We start from the raw sequence: 18,395 nt of genomic DNA, 5'->3' as shown, positions 1-18,395 counted from the left end.
CTGTGAGGTTGATGCTAAATGAACACTTTCAGTTTTATCCCTCTGAATTCTTTCCTTCTCTTGCACACATTGTGAAATAAGCTTATTAAAAATCCATTTATCCTTGTGAGTATTATAACTCTTCTTAAATTGACTGAATTGTGCAGAAAATGAAATAAGAACTAAATGCACGAGTATTTATCTCTAATTTTAGTGCCTTTAGTTTCCAGCAAGGTCTGACATTTTCATAATGTACTCCCTTATGTTCTCTTTTTTTCTTATATCTTATAGAAATCAGAGCAGCCAAATGATTAGATTCTAATTTCTCATTCTTGAAAAAATACTGTTGTATCGCTTCAAGATTAGCATTTTCGCTTTCAGAAATAGAGCCCAAAATGCTTTCAGTATGGAATATTTCATGATCATTAGACTCATGCGGTTAGAGCGATCTCACTTTTCAATTTTAGCCTCATTTGAAGCATCTTTAGCTAAAGTGGGTTGCTCCGTCTTTAGTGCAAGTTCTAAATCCATACAACTGATAATGATTTCCATATTCTCTTTCTAGACTTTAAAATTTATATCATTTAGCATAGGAATAATACTAATTTGAATAGAAACATTATTTGCAGTTGTTGAAACTAAATAAATAACAAAAAAATCACACAATTAACAAACATGTCATAAAAGTGACAAAACAAGATATCTAGTATAATTTGACATTCAGTGTTTGCACAAAAACATCAATTTTAAATGGTACTCTCAACGCAATAATCAAATATTGATAAAAAATCCTATCAAACAACAACTTTTTTTTGGAGCGATTATCATTCACATGGTGGTAACTGTATAATTGGAGCGACTATCATTCACGTGGGCAATAACTGTGTAATCATCAATATTTATCATCGCAAGTGTTTTTATTATTTGGCCAAATATTAACTCTCCTTTGGATTGATCAATATTCTTATAAAAAAAAATACGCAATATCTTTATGTTTCAAATAAAATTAATTTTACACAATAGTGGTTACTTTGGTAACATGTTATTTTAATTAACTTAATTTAAAATACTAGAAATAGTTAGTGTATGTAAAATCATAAATTTGCATTTTGACAAAATTCAAATATCCTAATGATATTGTCATACAATTTTAAATCCATATAAATTCCATACATACATTAAAAATTAAGATAGAATGAAGTTTACTGCCAAATTTAAAAATTTTAAAAACTGAGAATATGAAACGCTCCATAATGCAAATTAAACGCAATTATGTGAGAAAAAAAACTCAAATTTAATCCTAATAATTTAACATGATAGACGCTCTGACACCACTTGTTAGACTTTATTATCTATGATAATAATCAATGAATCATCCATAAAAACACACACAATTTATAAATATAAAAAATATCGATGCCATAATTATCAAAAAATTTAGCCATAAGTATCTGTCTCCATTATAGCAATTAAATCTTTTGTGGAATGAACGATGAACGAGTGTTTAAATCAATAGATATAGCTTTCCTCGGTGAAATCTCTGAATTCTTTAGAGTTCCTATCCTTTTGTCTCTAATGGGTAGAGAATAAAAGTTATTGTATGATTTGACTTATTGAAAACTATAATCTAAAAGTCTTTATATACTAACCTAATAGAATCACATTAAGTTTATATAGTTAGAAAATAATATCCATTCACTTAATCCATATTAAAATTTAAAAATTTATGGGCTCTATATAAATAAATCACTTTAAATAAACTCACTGACATGAGTAATGGCAGTTCTGTGTACTTTTACATCGAAGCTATGAAATCTAAAATTTAAGCAGAAGCTCATCCTAGTTTGAGAATGTCAAGTGTTTTTGGGAGTACCATATTATATAATAAGTGTAAATAATAAACTCTTAAGTGTGATAAGCAACGTAGCTGACATACTTTTTAATCAGAAGGCGAGCAAAGCAAAATTATTATAGTTTTAACTATTATTGTTATTGTTTTCTTTTTAATTAATATATAAAATTATCGACCTTTTAAGTCACAATTACGAATGTAGTGCTTCCACTTTTACCAACATTACTTGCTTGATAGCTAGACTCTCATCATTCCTCTTGATAGAGGAAATGTTACTGTATTATTAATGTGTTTTAATAGAAATCAATGGAGGAAACATCATCTGGTCGGTTGGTATTAATAGTGGAAAATCTATGCGAGACTTAAAGGGCATTTTCATTATATTTCTGTATTTCATCAGCTCTTACCCCAACAATTCTTTTATTCTGTTCTTAGTTTTAAATTCCTGCAGGAACATAAATTGAGTAATGAAGCAGGTTTGTTCACTTTACTTGCTGTGATTAATGCAAAATGTGGATTGCATTAACTAGATTATTCGAAATTTATTTTTTTTGGATGATATATGTCATTCGACTCTACGTTATGCATGAATGAACGCATGAAAAATCCTTAAGGCCATTTCCTTAAGTGCTGATTCCTAATGGATCGCGTGTCTTCAATACTCTGATGCTTTTGAAATTGTATTTAAACTTAACCAAATTACCTTCCTACGAAGGATAAGCCAGCAGAAGGTATGCGTTTATCCTTTGTTCTTTTCCAGTATGTTGAATCCTTAGTTTTTTCCTTTTATGGTACAGAAATATAAAAAAAAAATAGCATAATAGTTCTTGAATTCTGCAGAATCATGAAGCTGCATAAGCATTCTAAAATCTAGTTTCAGTTATATCACAGACGGCTAAAAGGTTTATTAACAATCAGCATCACCCAAGGGCAAACGGCGGAGTGTACTTGATAATCATCAAGGGTACGTGCATCCTTCAACATCTCTCCCAAATATAACAGTCTCTGCTGTTCCTGTGGGATCCCCACCTTCTCCTGAATCATGGCCTTCACATCCTCAATGGCATCTGACCTCTCCACCTCCAGGGTAAATGGCTTCCCTTTCAATGTCCTGACAACAATCTGCATCCCATCGCGAAGCCCGAGAAGAACAAGACGGAGTGTTGACTCCTTCTGGACGTTGTAATCCGCGAGTGTCCTTCCATCCGCAAGCTGTTTTCCGGCGAAGATAAGTCGCTGCTCATCAGGTGGGGTACCTTCTTTTTCCTGAATCTTGGCCTTGACATTATCGATGGTGTCAGAACTCTCCACCTCCAGAGTTATGGTCTTGCCGGTGAAGGTTTTAACGAATATCTGCATATTTGAAAGACGAGGTTTTGAAGTGAAAAGAAACGGATTCTTGAAGAGTTACAGAGACGAAAATAAACTGAAAATTTGATTGACAGTATAATCAGATGAAGAAAAGGTATGAAGGGAGCCTGGTTTATATAGAAGAAGAGTTTAGCCGACTCAATTGATATTGCCCTTTCCCATTGATATTTGAAAAACCCTTTCCTATCAAAATAAGGAAATAAGAAGCCATTATGATCAATTAAATATCTTTGTCTTATCTCTATTTGTTTTTGAGAATTTCTTAGATGTCATGTCTGAAACATATTAAAAAAAATTTAATTCTATTTCTAATCATCTAACATAATTTTTTAAAAATATTATATTTTTATAAATATGTATTTTATCAAAAACTAGAAAGTCAGTCATATTGTTTTTTAAAATTAATATTATTTTCTCATAGAGCTAGTTATCTACCCGCATTATTTGGTCCTTTGATAATGTAATTAAGATAATAAAAAGATTCATGTTAAAGTTATTTATTATGTTTCAAAAAATGAGAATAATTTAAAACATCTTCAAGTGTCTTCCTTTCTAATAGTTTAGAATTCTATTAATACAATAAAATATAAGAATTATATTAAAATTATTTATTTTTTAATTTATTAATTTATATATATAGTTAATATTAAAAATATAATTGACATGCTATTTCTTAATTATTGTATAATTATGAGACCAACTTATTAAAATTAAAAATATGATTAAAACTTTACTCTTTAAAATTAAAGTTATTACTTAATTAGATAAATATGAAAAATTTATGATAATCCACGATTTGTGATAAACCACACATCAACAGTTTTCTTTTTTCCAATTGGTCTGGCCATGGATTTATGATAATCCATGAATTTAGTCATTATATTCCTAAAGAAATATATAATATTCATCCTACAGAATTACTCCAAAGAATCCTTCATCTTCATGGTTACAGCTTTTCTGAACGGCGCATTGATTTTTGATAGGAGAAGTAGTATTGATTTGTGGGCGCTATAATTTAGTAGCGTAAGAGACTCGGCCTGTCACGAAATTATGTTGCCAAAGTTTTCAACATTGTTTATAAAAACTATATGAAAACCCAAGAATTACTTTTGGGAAAGTAAAGCTGATCAATGAAATAGTGGAAATTAAGAACAAAAGTAACCAAGTCATTGATGTGAATGTGATGCAAGTAGCTCAGCAGCAGTGTGAATTTATCCTTCATCAACCATTGAAGAAGGATTCAGTGCAAATTTCATTAAACAGATTTTACAAGAGAGCATTTCCCCCGAATAATGTCATTACAAATTACTGCATATCCAACATTGCCCTAAACATCCTGCACTACAATCAATCCCACAAAGTGGTACTCTAAATGGATGACAAGTGGAGAACACAAATTTTTCCTGAACATACAGAGAGGATCTGAAACATGGAACCTCTTTTTTTTTTCAAGTTACCACCTCCGGTGAGTCATTTTGTCTGAAAACATAATTTTCCAGCAATGACTACCAGGTGCACATAAAGATATTAATTTCTTTTTATCAAATGAAAGGGGAGCAAGAAACAGAAGACAGAAAAACAAATTGTGGAAATCAGGTAGAGAGATAGGATGAAGACTGGACAAGCGCGACCTTTATCCCACTCCATGAGAAAATAATGATGGTTAATGTGGCAGCCCAACTAAGGTAAAATGGTGGCACAAGTCTCTGGTTAAATCATATATCTAAGTACGGAGTGGACCTGTTACAGGATCACGGCCAGGACTGGCATCCTTATGTTTCAAGGAGAGATTTCCAAACTGGGATTCAAGGTCCCTGCTGTTAGTTCGGCGATGGCTGGAAGATGGTTGCTGTTGTTGTTGAGGTTGTTGCGGCTGCTGCTGCTGCTTATACAAGGCTCTTAGCCTTCCAATCTCTCTCTCCAAAACTTCATGCTCCACTGAAAACACCTCAAAGGTTAGCATCTTAAAAGTACTATATGAAAATGAAAAGAATATTTCTGTTTATGATGAGTAGACATGTTCATCATGCAGCTCACAGGTCATGTAGGGCCCAAAGGGTCATTTCAAGACCAAACCAAACACGATGGCAAATATAAAATATTAGTATTTTATTCATCAGGCAGGCCATATTGGACCAAGCTCCAAATAAGTACACATCCAATCCCCGTCCACCTAGAAGGTGGGCATTGCTTGGTCAGGACCGCAGACAACCCCCTTCCCAAGTTCAGCATTTTTGCTTGCCAGGCTAGATGGGTGTCCAGAACATGAAAATGACGTGGCAGAAAGTGATTTCCTCCTGAATATATTGGCCGTCTTATTAGTGATTTCTTCCTATATTACTCCTAAACCTAATATTTCATGAAAAGCAATAGCAATAGATTCCAAAAGGAAACCTATGCTTTCAGAAGTAGAGATCTTTTGTTTAGCAGAACACGATATTTAATAAATAACTACACCCACAGGCCATAAATCCTGCCACCTTCCCCCGGCCCACCCAAAAGAAAGAGGGGAAGAAAAACCTCCAGGCTTCTCTTTCAGGAACGAAAACAGATAAAAACATTTCAGTCACATGTATTAATGTCAACATCGCGTCAAATCCCTCCCTGTAGTTTACAAGGCATTGCAGCCACATATTTCTATATAAATTAAGATGACTCAACCGCAATTCACAACTCTATCTAAAGCTCATCTATATCTTAGAAATACAGAAACCATAATTATTCCAATTCTTTACCTAATACTTAAGAGACTGAAAAAAATTAAGAAAATTTATAAGAAAAGGTCAGAGTCAAATACTTAGGCAGATATGCATATTTGATAGACATACCAAGGTCCAAATAAGATCATGAGCAACTAATCAATTACTATAAGTCACAATTGTATTTCGTATTTCATCAGTTTTACCAGAGTTTTGCAGCAAAGAATACTTGTACTGCAAGTCTTACCCTGTAGACTTTTAACCAACAAATGGATAATTAAGTTGCACTATAACATTTTTCTGTATCCCATGAAATATCCCCATATGTAAGTTACATGCAAACATACAAATGCACAGGTGAAAATCAAACAGCATAAGATCACCATACAGAGGTAAAATGCAGTGAATCAATAATGAAGCTTAACACCTAACCAGCCAAACAAGGCAAGTGATTAAACTGTAAGACATCCAAGTCCAGTCCATTACAATTTTAGTAAGCTAAATAGACAACTCAATTGCAATTTTTTAAAAGTTGACCTCAGACAACCCGGTTAAACCATTCCTTACTGCTTGAGATAAAGGCCAAGGGCAATATCACTAGGTTACCATTAAAGGCACAAATTGTTAAGAAAGAAAGCAAATGAAACCTCTAGATCACCAAGAAGCAGAGTTCTACAAATATCAACAAACAAGATGAGGTGCAAACCTTCGCACAACCAAAGATAATTCCAAATTTTCAAACGAACATTTAATATTCTCAAATTGCTTCTGTTTATTGAGTTCTTATATGGGCCGGATGATGTATTCTCACTTATGTCTTACCATGCTTTCTATCCAAATGACATAAATAACTAATGTACTAAGTATGTAATAACTTTCTGGCTTCAAAATCTTCCCACTCAATTCATGTTTGAATCATAGTTAGACGCATGCTTTTGGTTGATGAAGACTGATGATGAATAGGCTCATTTCTTAAAAAATAAAGTCTTTCCCAAATTTTGTCAACACAATTTCTAAGTGTAGTTAGGGTGATCTGGTTTGGACAGCGAAGGCCTTTCGGGATTTAAATGAGAGCAAAAGAAAAGCAAAATGAGATTAAACATACAACTCCACTCCAAAAGCTTCTCAGAACGACACTAGTACTAAGTGAAACACATTTTCAGCAACTCGATGTCAGGAAATTGAGAATCAAAACTTACAATATTTAATAAGTTGCTCCTGAGCTAAGCTTTCTAAACGTTGCTTAAGGGCTTTATTCTCCATGTTCAGGATAAGATTTTGCTGGTTGAGAAATTCAACCTCAGCTGAAACTTCAGATCCTTCTGCCTGTAGAATAGAACATACAAGCAATGCATGTTACATACTTTTTTCAAACTCTCTAAAATGACACATGTTCATTTTCAGCAATTCAGTGATAGTTACCTGTAAAGCTTGTACATTTCTTTCCAGCTCAGCTATGTACTGAAGTTTCCTAACCCGGGAACGTTGAGCAAATTGCCTATATTTGATAGCATTTCAAGTCTTAATATCTCATATATTAATAATAAAATCACTCCACAGTATTTAAAACTTATTCAATTCACTTTGCAGAATTTGTGGTATTATACTATCATCTACGGCAATGTTTCAGCAGTAATTACCAAATAGGTGAAACAGGAAGAAAAGAAAAAAGAAAGTATAGAACAAGCCTAGCACAGGTGTAAGAAGTATAATGATGAATGCTGGATGAAATGCGCACCCTTTCTCACGCATGAATTAGTTAGTCCCACATATGATACCAACAGCTTATGCGAGATAAGTAGCATAAGCTCTTAGTCTATGTACACTTTTATGATAGACATGATTTAAAATCATAAAACAACGGCAGAAAATGTTCTAAATCAATTCACCAAAAGATATCTTTAGCTTTGCTAGAAATGATGGCTTATCCTTTATTAAAAATCAATCATTATTATAGAGAGAAAGAGCTTCAATATAATATTTGAAAAATACAAATTTGTAAGAAAATAAAGGGAACAAAAATCACGTTCTTAGTGCTAACTGAATTTTTACTAGTCCTATTAAAGTAAGCAAAACATAGGTTATATTTGTTGAATGACATGTCATATGAATCAGCTGCTTTCTGCTTTGCTAATTGCTTTCACTATTCATCTTCTTTGAATGTTATGATTTCAGCTCCAGAACAGATCAGATAAACCATATGCAATAACAAATTTAGAAAGATAGCAGATGGTGCATTGCTAGGAATATTCATAGATTGCAATTTTCTCATGGTTCTTATCCATAACGAAAAAGAAAAAAGGGAGATAAAGGGAGAAAAGGGAAAGTGAAGAAATCAAATCCCCCAACTTTTAAGCAGATCACCATTTTCATCTTCCTAATGCATATAATATTCTTTTACTGCCTACTAATGCACATCATCATGTTATCAAATGGAAACTACGTATAGGTGATGTGATGAAACAGTACAATGCCAATCCTGTTAAAAGGGCTACTCAATTACTCAAAACATATCAGGAAAATCAGGCCCGTCAACTATGAGCAGAAAACTGGGTAAAACTCACTACAATACCCAATTATAAATTATAATCTTATTGGCCAACTTCTGATCCTCCTCCATGTTTCTTTTACTTAGAAGCACACAACTAGTTGCTTCTACCAACGTTCAACTTTAAAGTTTAAACTGCTTGACTATGTTGATTTCCATTGCAACATCTATTGAATTTCAGTTCATTTATCTTTTATGTGCTCATATAAGCAATAGCTTAACTAGTTTAGAATTATAATTAGTTTAACACTTTTGTATATACGAAATCCAAACTTGAAAAGAGTCTTGCCATGTGAGGTTAGGATGCTATGCTCCATGCTTCAAATTTTATGGATCATAACTCATCATGTAGGTCAAAACTGATATGCAACACTATAGCAACAGTTGAGTATCATGCATACTTAGATAATAAACATGAGAATAAACCAATGGCAGCAATCATGTGACTTATTACATGCAGAAAGTAGAAGCAATTTATGAAATTACGAAAAGAGATTAAACGAACTAGGTTATTAACTACATACTGTTTAGCACGTTTTGTATCAGTCTCTGATACTGAAGACTTAGCATGACAGCCATCTTTTCTGTCAGATGAAGCTTTTGAATCATGTGGACCAGATTCAGCTGAATCTTGCTTTTCACTTAGTGAAGATTGAATCCCATCTGCTTCCTGTAGAGCACATGATGATACTGAGCTCTGTGAAACAGCATTCTCCCTCGAAGAAGGAAGCCCACTCTGACGTGCTGCAGGATTTAATGAGGATTCCCAAGTCCTATTCTTTTGTTTGGACATGTTCACATCAGCACAGAGAGAGACTTGCCTAGCATCTTTGTGATAATCATAGTCTTGGGGTCCCCAAGAAGGTAGTACCGACATCATATTTTTGTATCTGTAATCATCTTGTGTTGAATAATCAATGTTAGAAACATTAGCTACATCTATATATGCAAAGGAGTCGCTGGATGAACGCCGATGACCTCCTCGACGAACAGGAGTCTCTGGCTCATTAAGGAGATCATCAAGCCAAGAAGGTTGCTCCTCTATGAGAAGTGTCTCAGAGGATGTCCGTTGGTGATGAGCATTTCCCTCCCTGGGCCTTTGAACAGCTTTTGATCCAATTACATTGCTAGGAACATAGTCAACATACGATGGGGAAACGCTAGGAAACGGAATTTTTGGAGGAAGCAAAGCATGCTTTCCAGAGTACATCAAATTTCTAACATTTGGTGATCCCTTGGAATTCGCCATAAACAAAGCAGAACCAGTCCCTGTAAAAGGAGAACATAAGAAAGGACAAAGGGCACTATCATCAGTAGAGACTAGGCAAGGATGGAAATAATTATTTTCATTTTATTCAAGTGTTTTCACCCTAAAACATCATGACTTAAGGGCCTCAGGAAATTCTTTAAAGGGCCTAAATCAACAATCTGAGAGAAAGAATATTTTCCAACAATGCTATTTATAACTTCCAGTCAAATTCCAAAAAATGAGTTTCCACTGAAATAAAATCCACAAATGAACATGAAAGAGCATGCAATTTATCTAACTAAATCTGTTCTTCAGATATCTCAGGTTTCATGGTAAAAATGTGAGCAATAACATGCAGAATCTATACCAACTATGCCATCAAAGCACATAAAAAACCTATTTGAGTATACCCATTACAATTTGAGTATGAAATGTAAGTAATCCAACATTTAACTTCAGAATAAATTAAGGGACTCAGTCCAGCAGAATTTTACAGATTCAGTATGCCATAATGGAAAAAGCTGGTATCTGTTGCTTCAGATCTCAAAAGCAACCTGCCTAGCTTCAAATTATTCAGTAAGAGCCCACTACTAATTTGCAATAATAATAACACAAAGACAATAACTTTGAGAAATGAACAAAACCTCTCCTGCTTCTTTGGTTTTTCTATTGATAAGGGATAGCCCGGAAACTCAAAGTCGGTTTTTCAATAACCACTCAGAAGTCAGAAGTTGGCTTTTCCAGTACTTCAATTCAAAAGAAAGAAATCTTACACATGCTAATAACTACAAGGACAAAATTGTTTGTAGAATCCATCTCAATTCTTCATCCAGAAATTCAGTGATCATTTTCAGTCAAGTAGGATTTTGCCACATACAGTCCTAATAAATAAAACTAAACACACCTACCAGAAATTTCTAGATTCTATTACCAGATTAAGAAATTTTCAGCCTCCAACCTATTTAAAAAGAAAAAAGGAAAAAACAAAAATAAAACAAAATTTGAAGCACATATCCATTTTCTCACACGTCTTGAGCTACTAATAAGAACGTAGCCAAGAAAAGAAAATAAATTCAGTTGAATATAAGCTCATATCACTCAGACCCATGAAAAAAATACTAAAAGAAAAAAAAAAACAGAGACAGAGAGAAAGAACCCACAATTCAAAAATTGCAAGTCGTATTATTTCCCACATTTTCCCAGCAACCAAACGAGATATAATAATCAAACTAACCAAAATCACATACATATAAAGAAGACATATTGCTATAAATATAGAACAAAATTAATAATTTCTTTTAATCAAAGGCACCAATGCACAATAAAAGAGCTAACCCAGATTAAAATCTAGGCTCATTTCAACAATTAGAAGCAGAAATAGGAACAGATTCATTTTAGAATCAAAAAGAAATGTTCTTTTCTTTCTAAACCAAAAACAAAAGGGAATGAAATAAAAAGTGTGTACCTTTATTGAAGAATTGAGATCTTGAAATGCAATTGAAATAATAAAAGAAGAAGAAAAGAGAGAAAGAGAAGAATTACTTTCTCGCTTTGTTAGGGTTTGCGTTTTTATTTTCCTCACAATGAAATTTTCCTTTCTCTCTTTCTCTTTCTCTTTCTCTTTCTCTGTCTGTATTTTTGTTTCTCTCTCTTCTCGTTGAAGACTTGGGGTTGAAAAGGGACTGGATTGAAAAAAAATAAAAATATCATATATTATTATTTTTCTTATTATTTTTATGTAATAAATTATCATTTCAATTTTGTTCTAATGAGTGTGAAGCTTCCTATTTTGTTTTTTTACTATTTCAACCCCTATGAATAATCACTATTACACATGTGCCTCACTGTTTATTTATTAATATTTTTTTCATGAACATATATGTCTTGATATTGGAAAATTGCCATAATTTGTTGTTTAAATGTACTGTTCTCTCCCTTAACAATATTCTTAAATAATACAAATTATATTTTTTAGTCTGGAGATATTTAGATTCTGACATTTATTTTTAAAATTGTTTTAGTTTACTATTTTTAAATTATTTTTTTAATTTAAAGCGTATAAAGATTTTATTAGCTATTATTTTCTTTAAATACTAATCACTATATGGAGATAAACTTTTAAAATATATTTAATGTAAAAAAATTATTTATTTAAATTATTGACATATGATATTATCAATAAAATCTGACATTTTACCATGTTAAAATTTTTAGTACGATATTATTATTAATATAATTAATATATTAATTAATGAGTTACTGAATTAAATAATATTTTTATTTTTAAATTATTTTATTCTAATACTTATTCTAAAAATCTATTAAAATAGATAAAATTATTATATTTTTTTAAATATCATTTGTGATAATACTTAGCATATAAATTTTTTTTTTTTATAAATTAGAAACATGTTGTGGATTTGGCTCTTAAAGTATTACAAATTTTATTAACATAAGGAGTATTTTTTGTCATTAAGCCATCTTAAATTGTTATTAATTTCTATATGAATGTTTATCTTATTTATCAGGTTTTATACATAAAAATTATTTTTAAGAAAAAGATTTAAATTCTTAAATTTAAAATAATATTACAATTAAAATAATAAAATAGTTGCACGATTAAATAATTGATTATTCATAGTTAAAATATAATTATAATAACAATATGGCAACAAAAAGAAAAAGAACATGTTATTTTAGTGATATTTGCTTCCCCTTTTAGTAAAATACAATAGGGATAATATGGTAAACATATATTTTATGCTTTTATTTATAGTATAAGGCTATGCGTTAAAGATTGATGGTATTAGTATGTGAAAAAAGGTCAAAGAAATGGTGCAAATAAAATTGTTTTTGGTTTTGGTGATTTTAGTCAATCTTTTCATCTTTACAATTCTACTTCAAATTGTAAAATTATTTACAGTTTTATCCAATAGATATTTTGGTCAAAAACTAAATATAAAATTACCAAAAAAAGTGAAATATTTGGCTATTTTTTACCAACTTACTTATTAATTTATTCTTTCTTAAATTAAGTTTTAATCCATATCACTAGCCACGTCATTAGGTGAAATTCAATTTAAACTAAAATATATAATTGGTTAGAATTGTAATTAATTTTATAATTTAGGTTATAATTTTATCAAAATAAAAAGAATTGGCTGTAATTGCAAGAATCCACAGAAGTTTAGATTTTTTTTAGCTAACAGCCTTGTTATTGATGTCATAGAAAATAGTGGTCCATGATTTGCTTTTACTTTTCTTTTTTCTTTTTGTATTTTGCATCATAAGGCTAAGGGACCAATAAGGATTAGCTATGCTTAGTTGGCAATAAGGGAATTGAATGGTTCTCACTTTGTGTAATTTGTAATTAGAGTAACTAAAAAGATTTAGTGATTTGGGTTAAAGTGGAGTAAAAAAATAGAAAATACCTGTAAATTGTTCTTGGTTAACACTTTTAACAGCCAAAAACAGAGTGGGATTAAGCTTAATTAATGAGAAATTAGTTGATAAGCTATAAATTAGTGATGGTGGGATTTCTTTTTCTTAGGGTTCTTTTTAGGAAGAAAAGATAAGAAGCAAAATCATTGGGTTTTCTTAATCCCAAGTTGAGGAAGGGTGAGTTAATTACAAGTAAAGTTGGTTTGCAAGTTGTTGAAAAATCATAAGAGAGTGATAGAATAGAGAGAGAGAGAGAGAGAGAGAGAATGGAAAACAAAAGAAGAAAAAAGAAAGTGGCAGAAGCCAACCAACTCCCACATATAAAGTGCACAAAGAGACAACAAAATTCCATACATATAAAATCCAACATGTCCTTCTTCAGAATTGAGAATTGAGAATTTCTTTTTATTAAAAATCTGCAACACTTTGCCCTTATTACAAGGTTGTGGGGTTTCTTTTTTTTTTTTTCTTTTTTATGAATTTTATTTTTAATTTAAAAAATAAAAAATTTATGGGGTTTGATTGGGCCATGATGCAAAGCCTATGACAATGAGGGCTTGCCACCTCGCAACTTTGTTTGTTAAATGGTTCGTCCTTTTTTATGATATGGGCTTCTATTGCTTTTCTTCCTTTTGTTTTCTTCCCAAAGACAGCTTTCATTGCTCACAGAAAAATAGACCCCACGGCCAGAAAACATCAATGATGCAGGGCCTATTTACTCGCCGGCAATTTCTTTTTTTTTTTTTAAAATTTTTATTTTATAATTTAGAAAAAGGAAATATTTTATTTTTCATAAAAAATTATAAAATTTGCAAAATATATTTATTTGCTATTATATAAAAAAATTTCTATTTAGATAATAGTTTAAATATAAAAGATAAACTTGAAATATATAAAGTAGAATTTTTTTATTTCCAAATGAAAATAAGTGAGTTTTTATATAAAGAAATGATAAAGTGATCATGTAGTTTTAGCCATTGAATTTCAATGAAGTCTAATCGCTGCAAAATTAGTCTTGTTGAATAAATAACAAAATGTAGAATTCTCTAGTATTGTCAGATCATCTAATACTCATCGAAATTGACTAGAAATAAAGAAAAGAAAAATTGAGTCTCCCTTTGATTTTTTTTTTTTTTAATCTCTAAACTCTATAAAAATTGATATGGTTAGTCTTATATGATAATTAAGTCGATAAAAAATAAAATTGTGGTAGAATTACAACCAATTAATACTGAATGAATGAACTATAACTATTAAATTAATGGTGTTAGTAAATTTGGATGCAAATTATTAATATTTTTAATTTTCATAGTATTAAAGTGTCACAAAAAAATCGTTAAGCTTTTTTGTATCAAAAGGTTAAACTACATAGTCAAGTTTTATACTTTTCCCATAAAAAAATCATAGAAAATATTTTAAACTTGGTTTTCAAAATTTAGCTATAATTTTAAAAACATAAAAATTTTCTATTTTCATCTTAAAAAAATAGCATAAATAAATACCATATTTTATTTTTTGTTTTCATTTAAGAAATTTTTTAAAAAACTAACATAATTTTTTATAAATAAACTTAGTATCTTTCTGAAAAAGATTGTTTTCGCCAATTGGTAGGCAATCCTCTTACAATTCCTATTAACATTAAAAAACAGCTCAAATATTAATTAAATTTTATATTTTGTATTTCTTAATAATTTTATTTAGTTATTTTAAAATAAATACTCATACTTTTAATTTACTTTTAAAAACACTTTCTGATGACAAATTTTAAAATTTTACGGTAAAAAAGATAATCTGAAAAGTTTATTATACTTATTAAAAAAATAATAATTATAAATCAATAAAAATATTTCAGTTATAAACTTAACATTATGGTTATTAAAAGTTTCATATATACATATGTTTTATATATTTTACATTTAAACACGATAAAATTTTTGTTGACTTGTTAATTTTTCTTTTAATAAACATAATTGACTTGCTACGTCATTTTTCTCATTGTAAGATTTTAAGAGTTATTGTTAAAAAGTATTTTTACAGTAAATTGAAATCATAGATATTTATTTTAAATTTTTTAAAATAATTAAATAAAGTTATTAAAAGATATAAATTTCATTATTTAATTGATAATTAAGCCTTAAAATGGCACGAAACTTTTGCTTGATATCCTCAATCACACTGCAGATAACAGTCCCTAACTGCCACAAAAACAAGCTTCGCCATCCACTTCAAGAGTGACTTGAGAATCCATAGCAAGTTTAACAGCTCCTCTTAAGGCTAAAGCCTCCAATAACTTAGGACTCATCACACTCAGAAAATCTTATTTGATGTCCAATCTCTAGCTATCATTCTAAGACCACCTCTGAGGTTTAACCTTCTGAACTCGTCTTCCCATTCCTTGAGACCTGGTTATTCCCTAATTGCTTTCAATTACGCTCAAAGCCCTTAAATATTTGCTCATGTAATTTAGCAGCATTAACACTAACCCAACTTTTATTATTGAAGATGGATGCATTTCGATCTTTGCCCAACTCCTGTAATAAACAGCAAATTGGAGGAAATTCACATTCAGTTGATTTTGAATAGATTCCACCGAAGCTTACCACTTTTCAAATCTACTCTATTTCCTTGAATTCCACATAGTCTGCTCTAATAGGCTTCTATTTCATTAGCTCATTAGTTAGGTCTAACTCACTTTATTACATATTAAACAGGAAAATCACATTTTGTCCTATATGTTGTTTTATTAGCCTAATGGTAGAATATAGTCGAACTTTTGCCCATCATTTTGATTTTGACCTTAAAATAATCAAAATGGATCAAACTTTAACAGGGTATGTAAGATTTTGGCCAATTTACAGTTTTGGTCAAAAATTAAAGAAAAGCAAGCAGATATAGAGTTATCAACCTAACTTTTCTATAAATTTCATCCATGTCTTTCTTCTTTTCATTTTTAAATTTTTTCTTCTCTTTTCAACACTCAATGTACTAATATTCCATCAATTCCTGTCAACACCCAGTTTCTATCTCTCTTTTTCTTGTTATTGTAAAGAATCTGCTATTTTCGGTTTGCATTTTTAATTTCAAATAAAAAATCTTAATATCTATTACACTTTATATAAAATTTTTCTTTTGGATTTTAATGAGAGGTTCTTGCAAATATTGGGATGTCGAAATTGACAGCTCTTGTGGTCTACGCTTCAGACCAGACTCACTCCACGTTTTCCAAGGCTTGCAAACTAGCTGGATTAAATCCCTCCAATATTAGACTCTTGCCGACGTCACTCGACACTGCATTTTCTCTATCTCCATCCACTCTTCGCAAAGCTATACAAGATGACGTGGCATCTGGGTTGGTCCCACTTTACCTATGTGTAACTGTGGGGACGACTTCGACCACAGCTATCGATCCAGTAGGCCAGCTTGCTGACGTGGCAAATGAGTATGACATGTGGATACACATTGATGCTGCGTATGGTGGAAGTGCATGCATATGTCCAGAGTTTAGGGGCTACCTAGATGGGGTTGAACGAGTCGACTCACTGAGCTTGAGTCCACATAAATGGCTACTCAGTTATTTGGATTGTTGTTGCTTATGGGTGAAAAGCCCCAACCTATTGGTTCAAGCGTTGAGCACTAATCCGGAGTACTTGAAAAACAAACAGAGCGAATCAGATTCGGTTGTGGATTTCAAAGACTGGCAAGTGGGTACAGGTCGAAGATTCAAGTCGCTCCGCTTATGGCTAATATTACGCAGTTACGGTGTGAGTAATCTTCAGGGTCATATCCGATCCGATGTCCAAATGGCTAAAATATTTGAAGGGTTTGTAAAATCCGATCCGAGATTCGAGATAATGACACCAAGAACATTTGCATTGGTCTGTTTCCGGTTGAAACCCACACACAAGTTGGACGGGTCGAAACACACCGAGATGATGAACGGTAAGTTGCTAGAGTGGGTGAACTCTTCGGGTCGGATATATATGACCCATACAAAAGTGGGTGGTGAATACTTACTAAGGTTTGCTGTGGGGACCACACTGACCGAGGAGCGCCATGTGGTTTCCGCGTGGAAGCTGATAAAAGAGGGAGCTGACGTATTGCTGAAGAGTGCATGAGAACTTCATGCTACAAATTAAATTGAGACTTGTTTGTTCGTTTGATTGCTTGCTTGCTCATCATTTAGTCTTTTTTTTTTTTTTTTTTTTTGTGCTGTTTGTTTTGGTGATATTTTTGAAGTGATTTGTAATAAATGCAACAAAATGCGTATTCACAATCATTGCAACGTCACGTAAATACCAGTGCTACGTATTACCAGCCGTGACATTAACAGAAAACGAGTGGGATTAGAATAGTGAGAATCTTGACAGATTACGAGATGCAAGTTTTAAACGAATAAAAATAATCTTGTAGTCTTCCTTTTTTTCTTTAAATATTTACAATGAAAAAGAAAAGTTAGAGAATCTAAAATAATTAATGGGTTTGAATCATATAATTTATTCCTAGCAAGATGAATTCATTTTAGAAAAAATTATCTAGATTTTATATGTGTTGTTTGTATATTATGCCAATTGACATATATTTATTAATTTTATACATTTATATATATATATATATATATATATATATATATATATATATATATATATATATATATATATATATATATCATTTTTCCTGTTAATTACAGTGTATGTATCAAATTTAAGTAAGGATCTCTCTTTATTGTTATATATTTAATATCATTATTAAATTAATTTATCCACCACGTCACTAAAAAATTTATTTAATAAAATAATAACATTTAATTTTATTTTTATATATCAGTTTTATTTATGAAAATTAACCGTTCTGTTGATTTCTTTTACTTGTTTTATTAATTCTACATATAAAACTAACCTATAAAAATATAATTAAATATTATTATTTCATTAGTTGAATCTTTTGATAATGTGATGGATGATTGATGAAGTAATAACTTTTCTTCAAATATAGAAATAGCAGACAATCATGAATTTTTTTTTATGTTTGGATAAACTAATAGGAATGGGGCAGATAGTCTTTGGAGCGGTCGGGATCATGTCTTGGCTTAAGGGTGATAATGGAAGTAGATAACTTGAGCGCGGTCCTAACAATAACGAGTGTGGAGAGGCGGCCGTATGTGACACTAGTGAACACGATTAAGGACATTGCTCGTAAAAGGAATTGGTGTAGAGACGATAGAACAACATTTTTACTTATAATGGATAGGATGGCTAC

At 31.1% G+C, this 18,395-nt stretch overlaps 3 protein-coding genes across 4 annotated transcripts; 1 reads left to right on the top strand and 2 right to left on the bottom strand.

The window, feature by feature from the left end:
- Positions 1–2,591: 2,591 nt before the first annotated feature.
- Positions 2,592–3,269, bottom strand: LOC8266725 (polyubiquitin). Its single transcript, XM_002532976.2, has one exon. It carries the CDS (start codon positions 3,188–3,190, stop codon positions 2,717–2,719), a length of 474 nt encoding a protein of 157 aa, XP_002533022.1. The 5' UTR covers positions 3,191–3,269; the 3' UTR covers positions 2,592–2,716.
- A 1,139-nt stretch (positions 3,270–4,408) lies between these two features.
- LOC8266734 (uncharacterized protein At4g06598) lies at positions 4,409–11,376 on the bottom strand. 2 transcript variants are annotated; one of them, XM_048376011.1, is made up of 5 exons: positions 11,241–11,376; positions 8,974–9,718; positions 7,324–7,399; positions 7,101–7,227; positions 4,409–5,140 (listed from the first exon to the last, which is right to left on the bottom strand). In XM_048376011.1, exons 2-5 carry the CDS (start codon positions 9,696–9,698, stop codon positions 4,926–4,928), a joined length of 1,143 nt encoding a protein of 380 aa, XP_048231968.1. In that variant the 5' UTR covers positions 9,699–9,718; positions 11,241–11,376; the 3' UTR covers positions 4,409–4,925. The 2 variants fall into 2 exon arrangements, with proteins under 2 accessions (XP_048231968.1, XP_002533021.1); XM_002532975.3 differs by having other exon boundaries at positions 11,164–11,373.
- A 4,913-nt stretch (positions 11,377–16,289) lies between these two features.
- LOC8267044 (tryptophan decarboxylase TDC1) lies at positions 16,290–17,731 on the top strand. The gene has a single exon (XM_002530622.3). The coding sequence runs from the start codon at positions 16,304–16,306 to the stop codon at positions 17,252–17,254; it is 951 nt and encodes a 316-aa protein (XP_002530668.3). The 5' UTR covers positions 16,290–16,303; the 3' UTR covers positions 17,255–17,731.
- The last annotated feature ends 664 nt before the right edge of the window (positions 17,732–18,395 follow it).

This window comes from Ricinus communis, chromosome 6, assembly GCF_019578655.1.
Source record: "Ricinus communis isolate WT05 ecotype wild-type chromosome 6, ASM1957865v1, whole genome shotgun sequence".
NCBI lineage: Eukaryota > Viridiplantae > Streptophyta > Magnoliopsida > Malpighiales > Euphorbiaceae > Ricinus > Ricinus communis.
The sequence above is the reverse complement of the archived record's forward strand: the minus strand, read 5'-3'. Positions and strand labels throughout refer to the sequence as shown.

Bases quoted from the DNA above. Each gene is read 5' to 3' on its own strand.
- LOC8266725 (XM_002532976.2), bottom strand. From the start codon at position 3,190: ATGCAGATATTCGTTAAAACCTTCACCGGCAAGACCATAACTCTGGAG.
- LOC8266734 (XM_048376011.1), bottom strand. From the start codon at position 9,698: ATGGCGAATTCCAAGGGATCACCAAATGTTAGAAATTTGATGTACTCT. The intron at 7,228-7,323 runs GTAACTATCACT...TCTATTCTACAG, and splicing joins GAAATGTACAAGCTTTACAG to GCAGAAGGATCTGAAGTTTC. The intron at 5,141-7,100 runs GTAAGTTTTGAT...AGGTGTTTTCAG, and splicing joins GGAGCAACTTATTAAATATT to TGGAGCATGAAGTTTTGGAG.
- LOC8267044 (XM_002530622.3), top strand. From the start codon at position 16,304: ATGTCGAAATTGACAGCTCTTGTGGTCTACGCTTCAGACCAGACTCAC.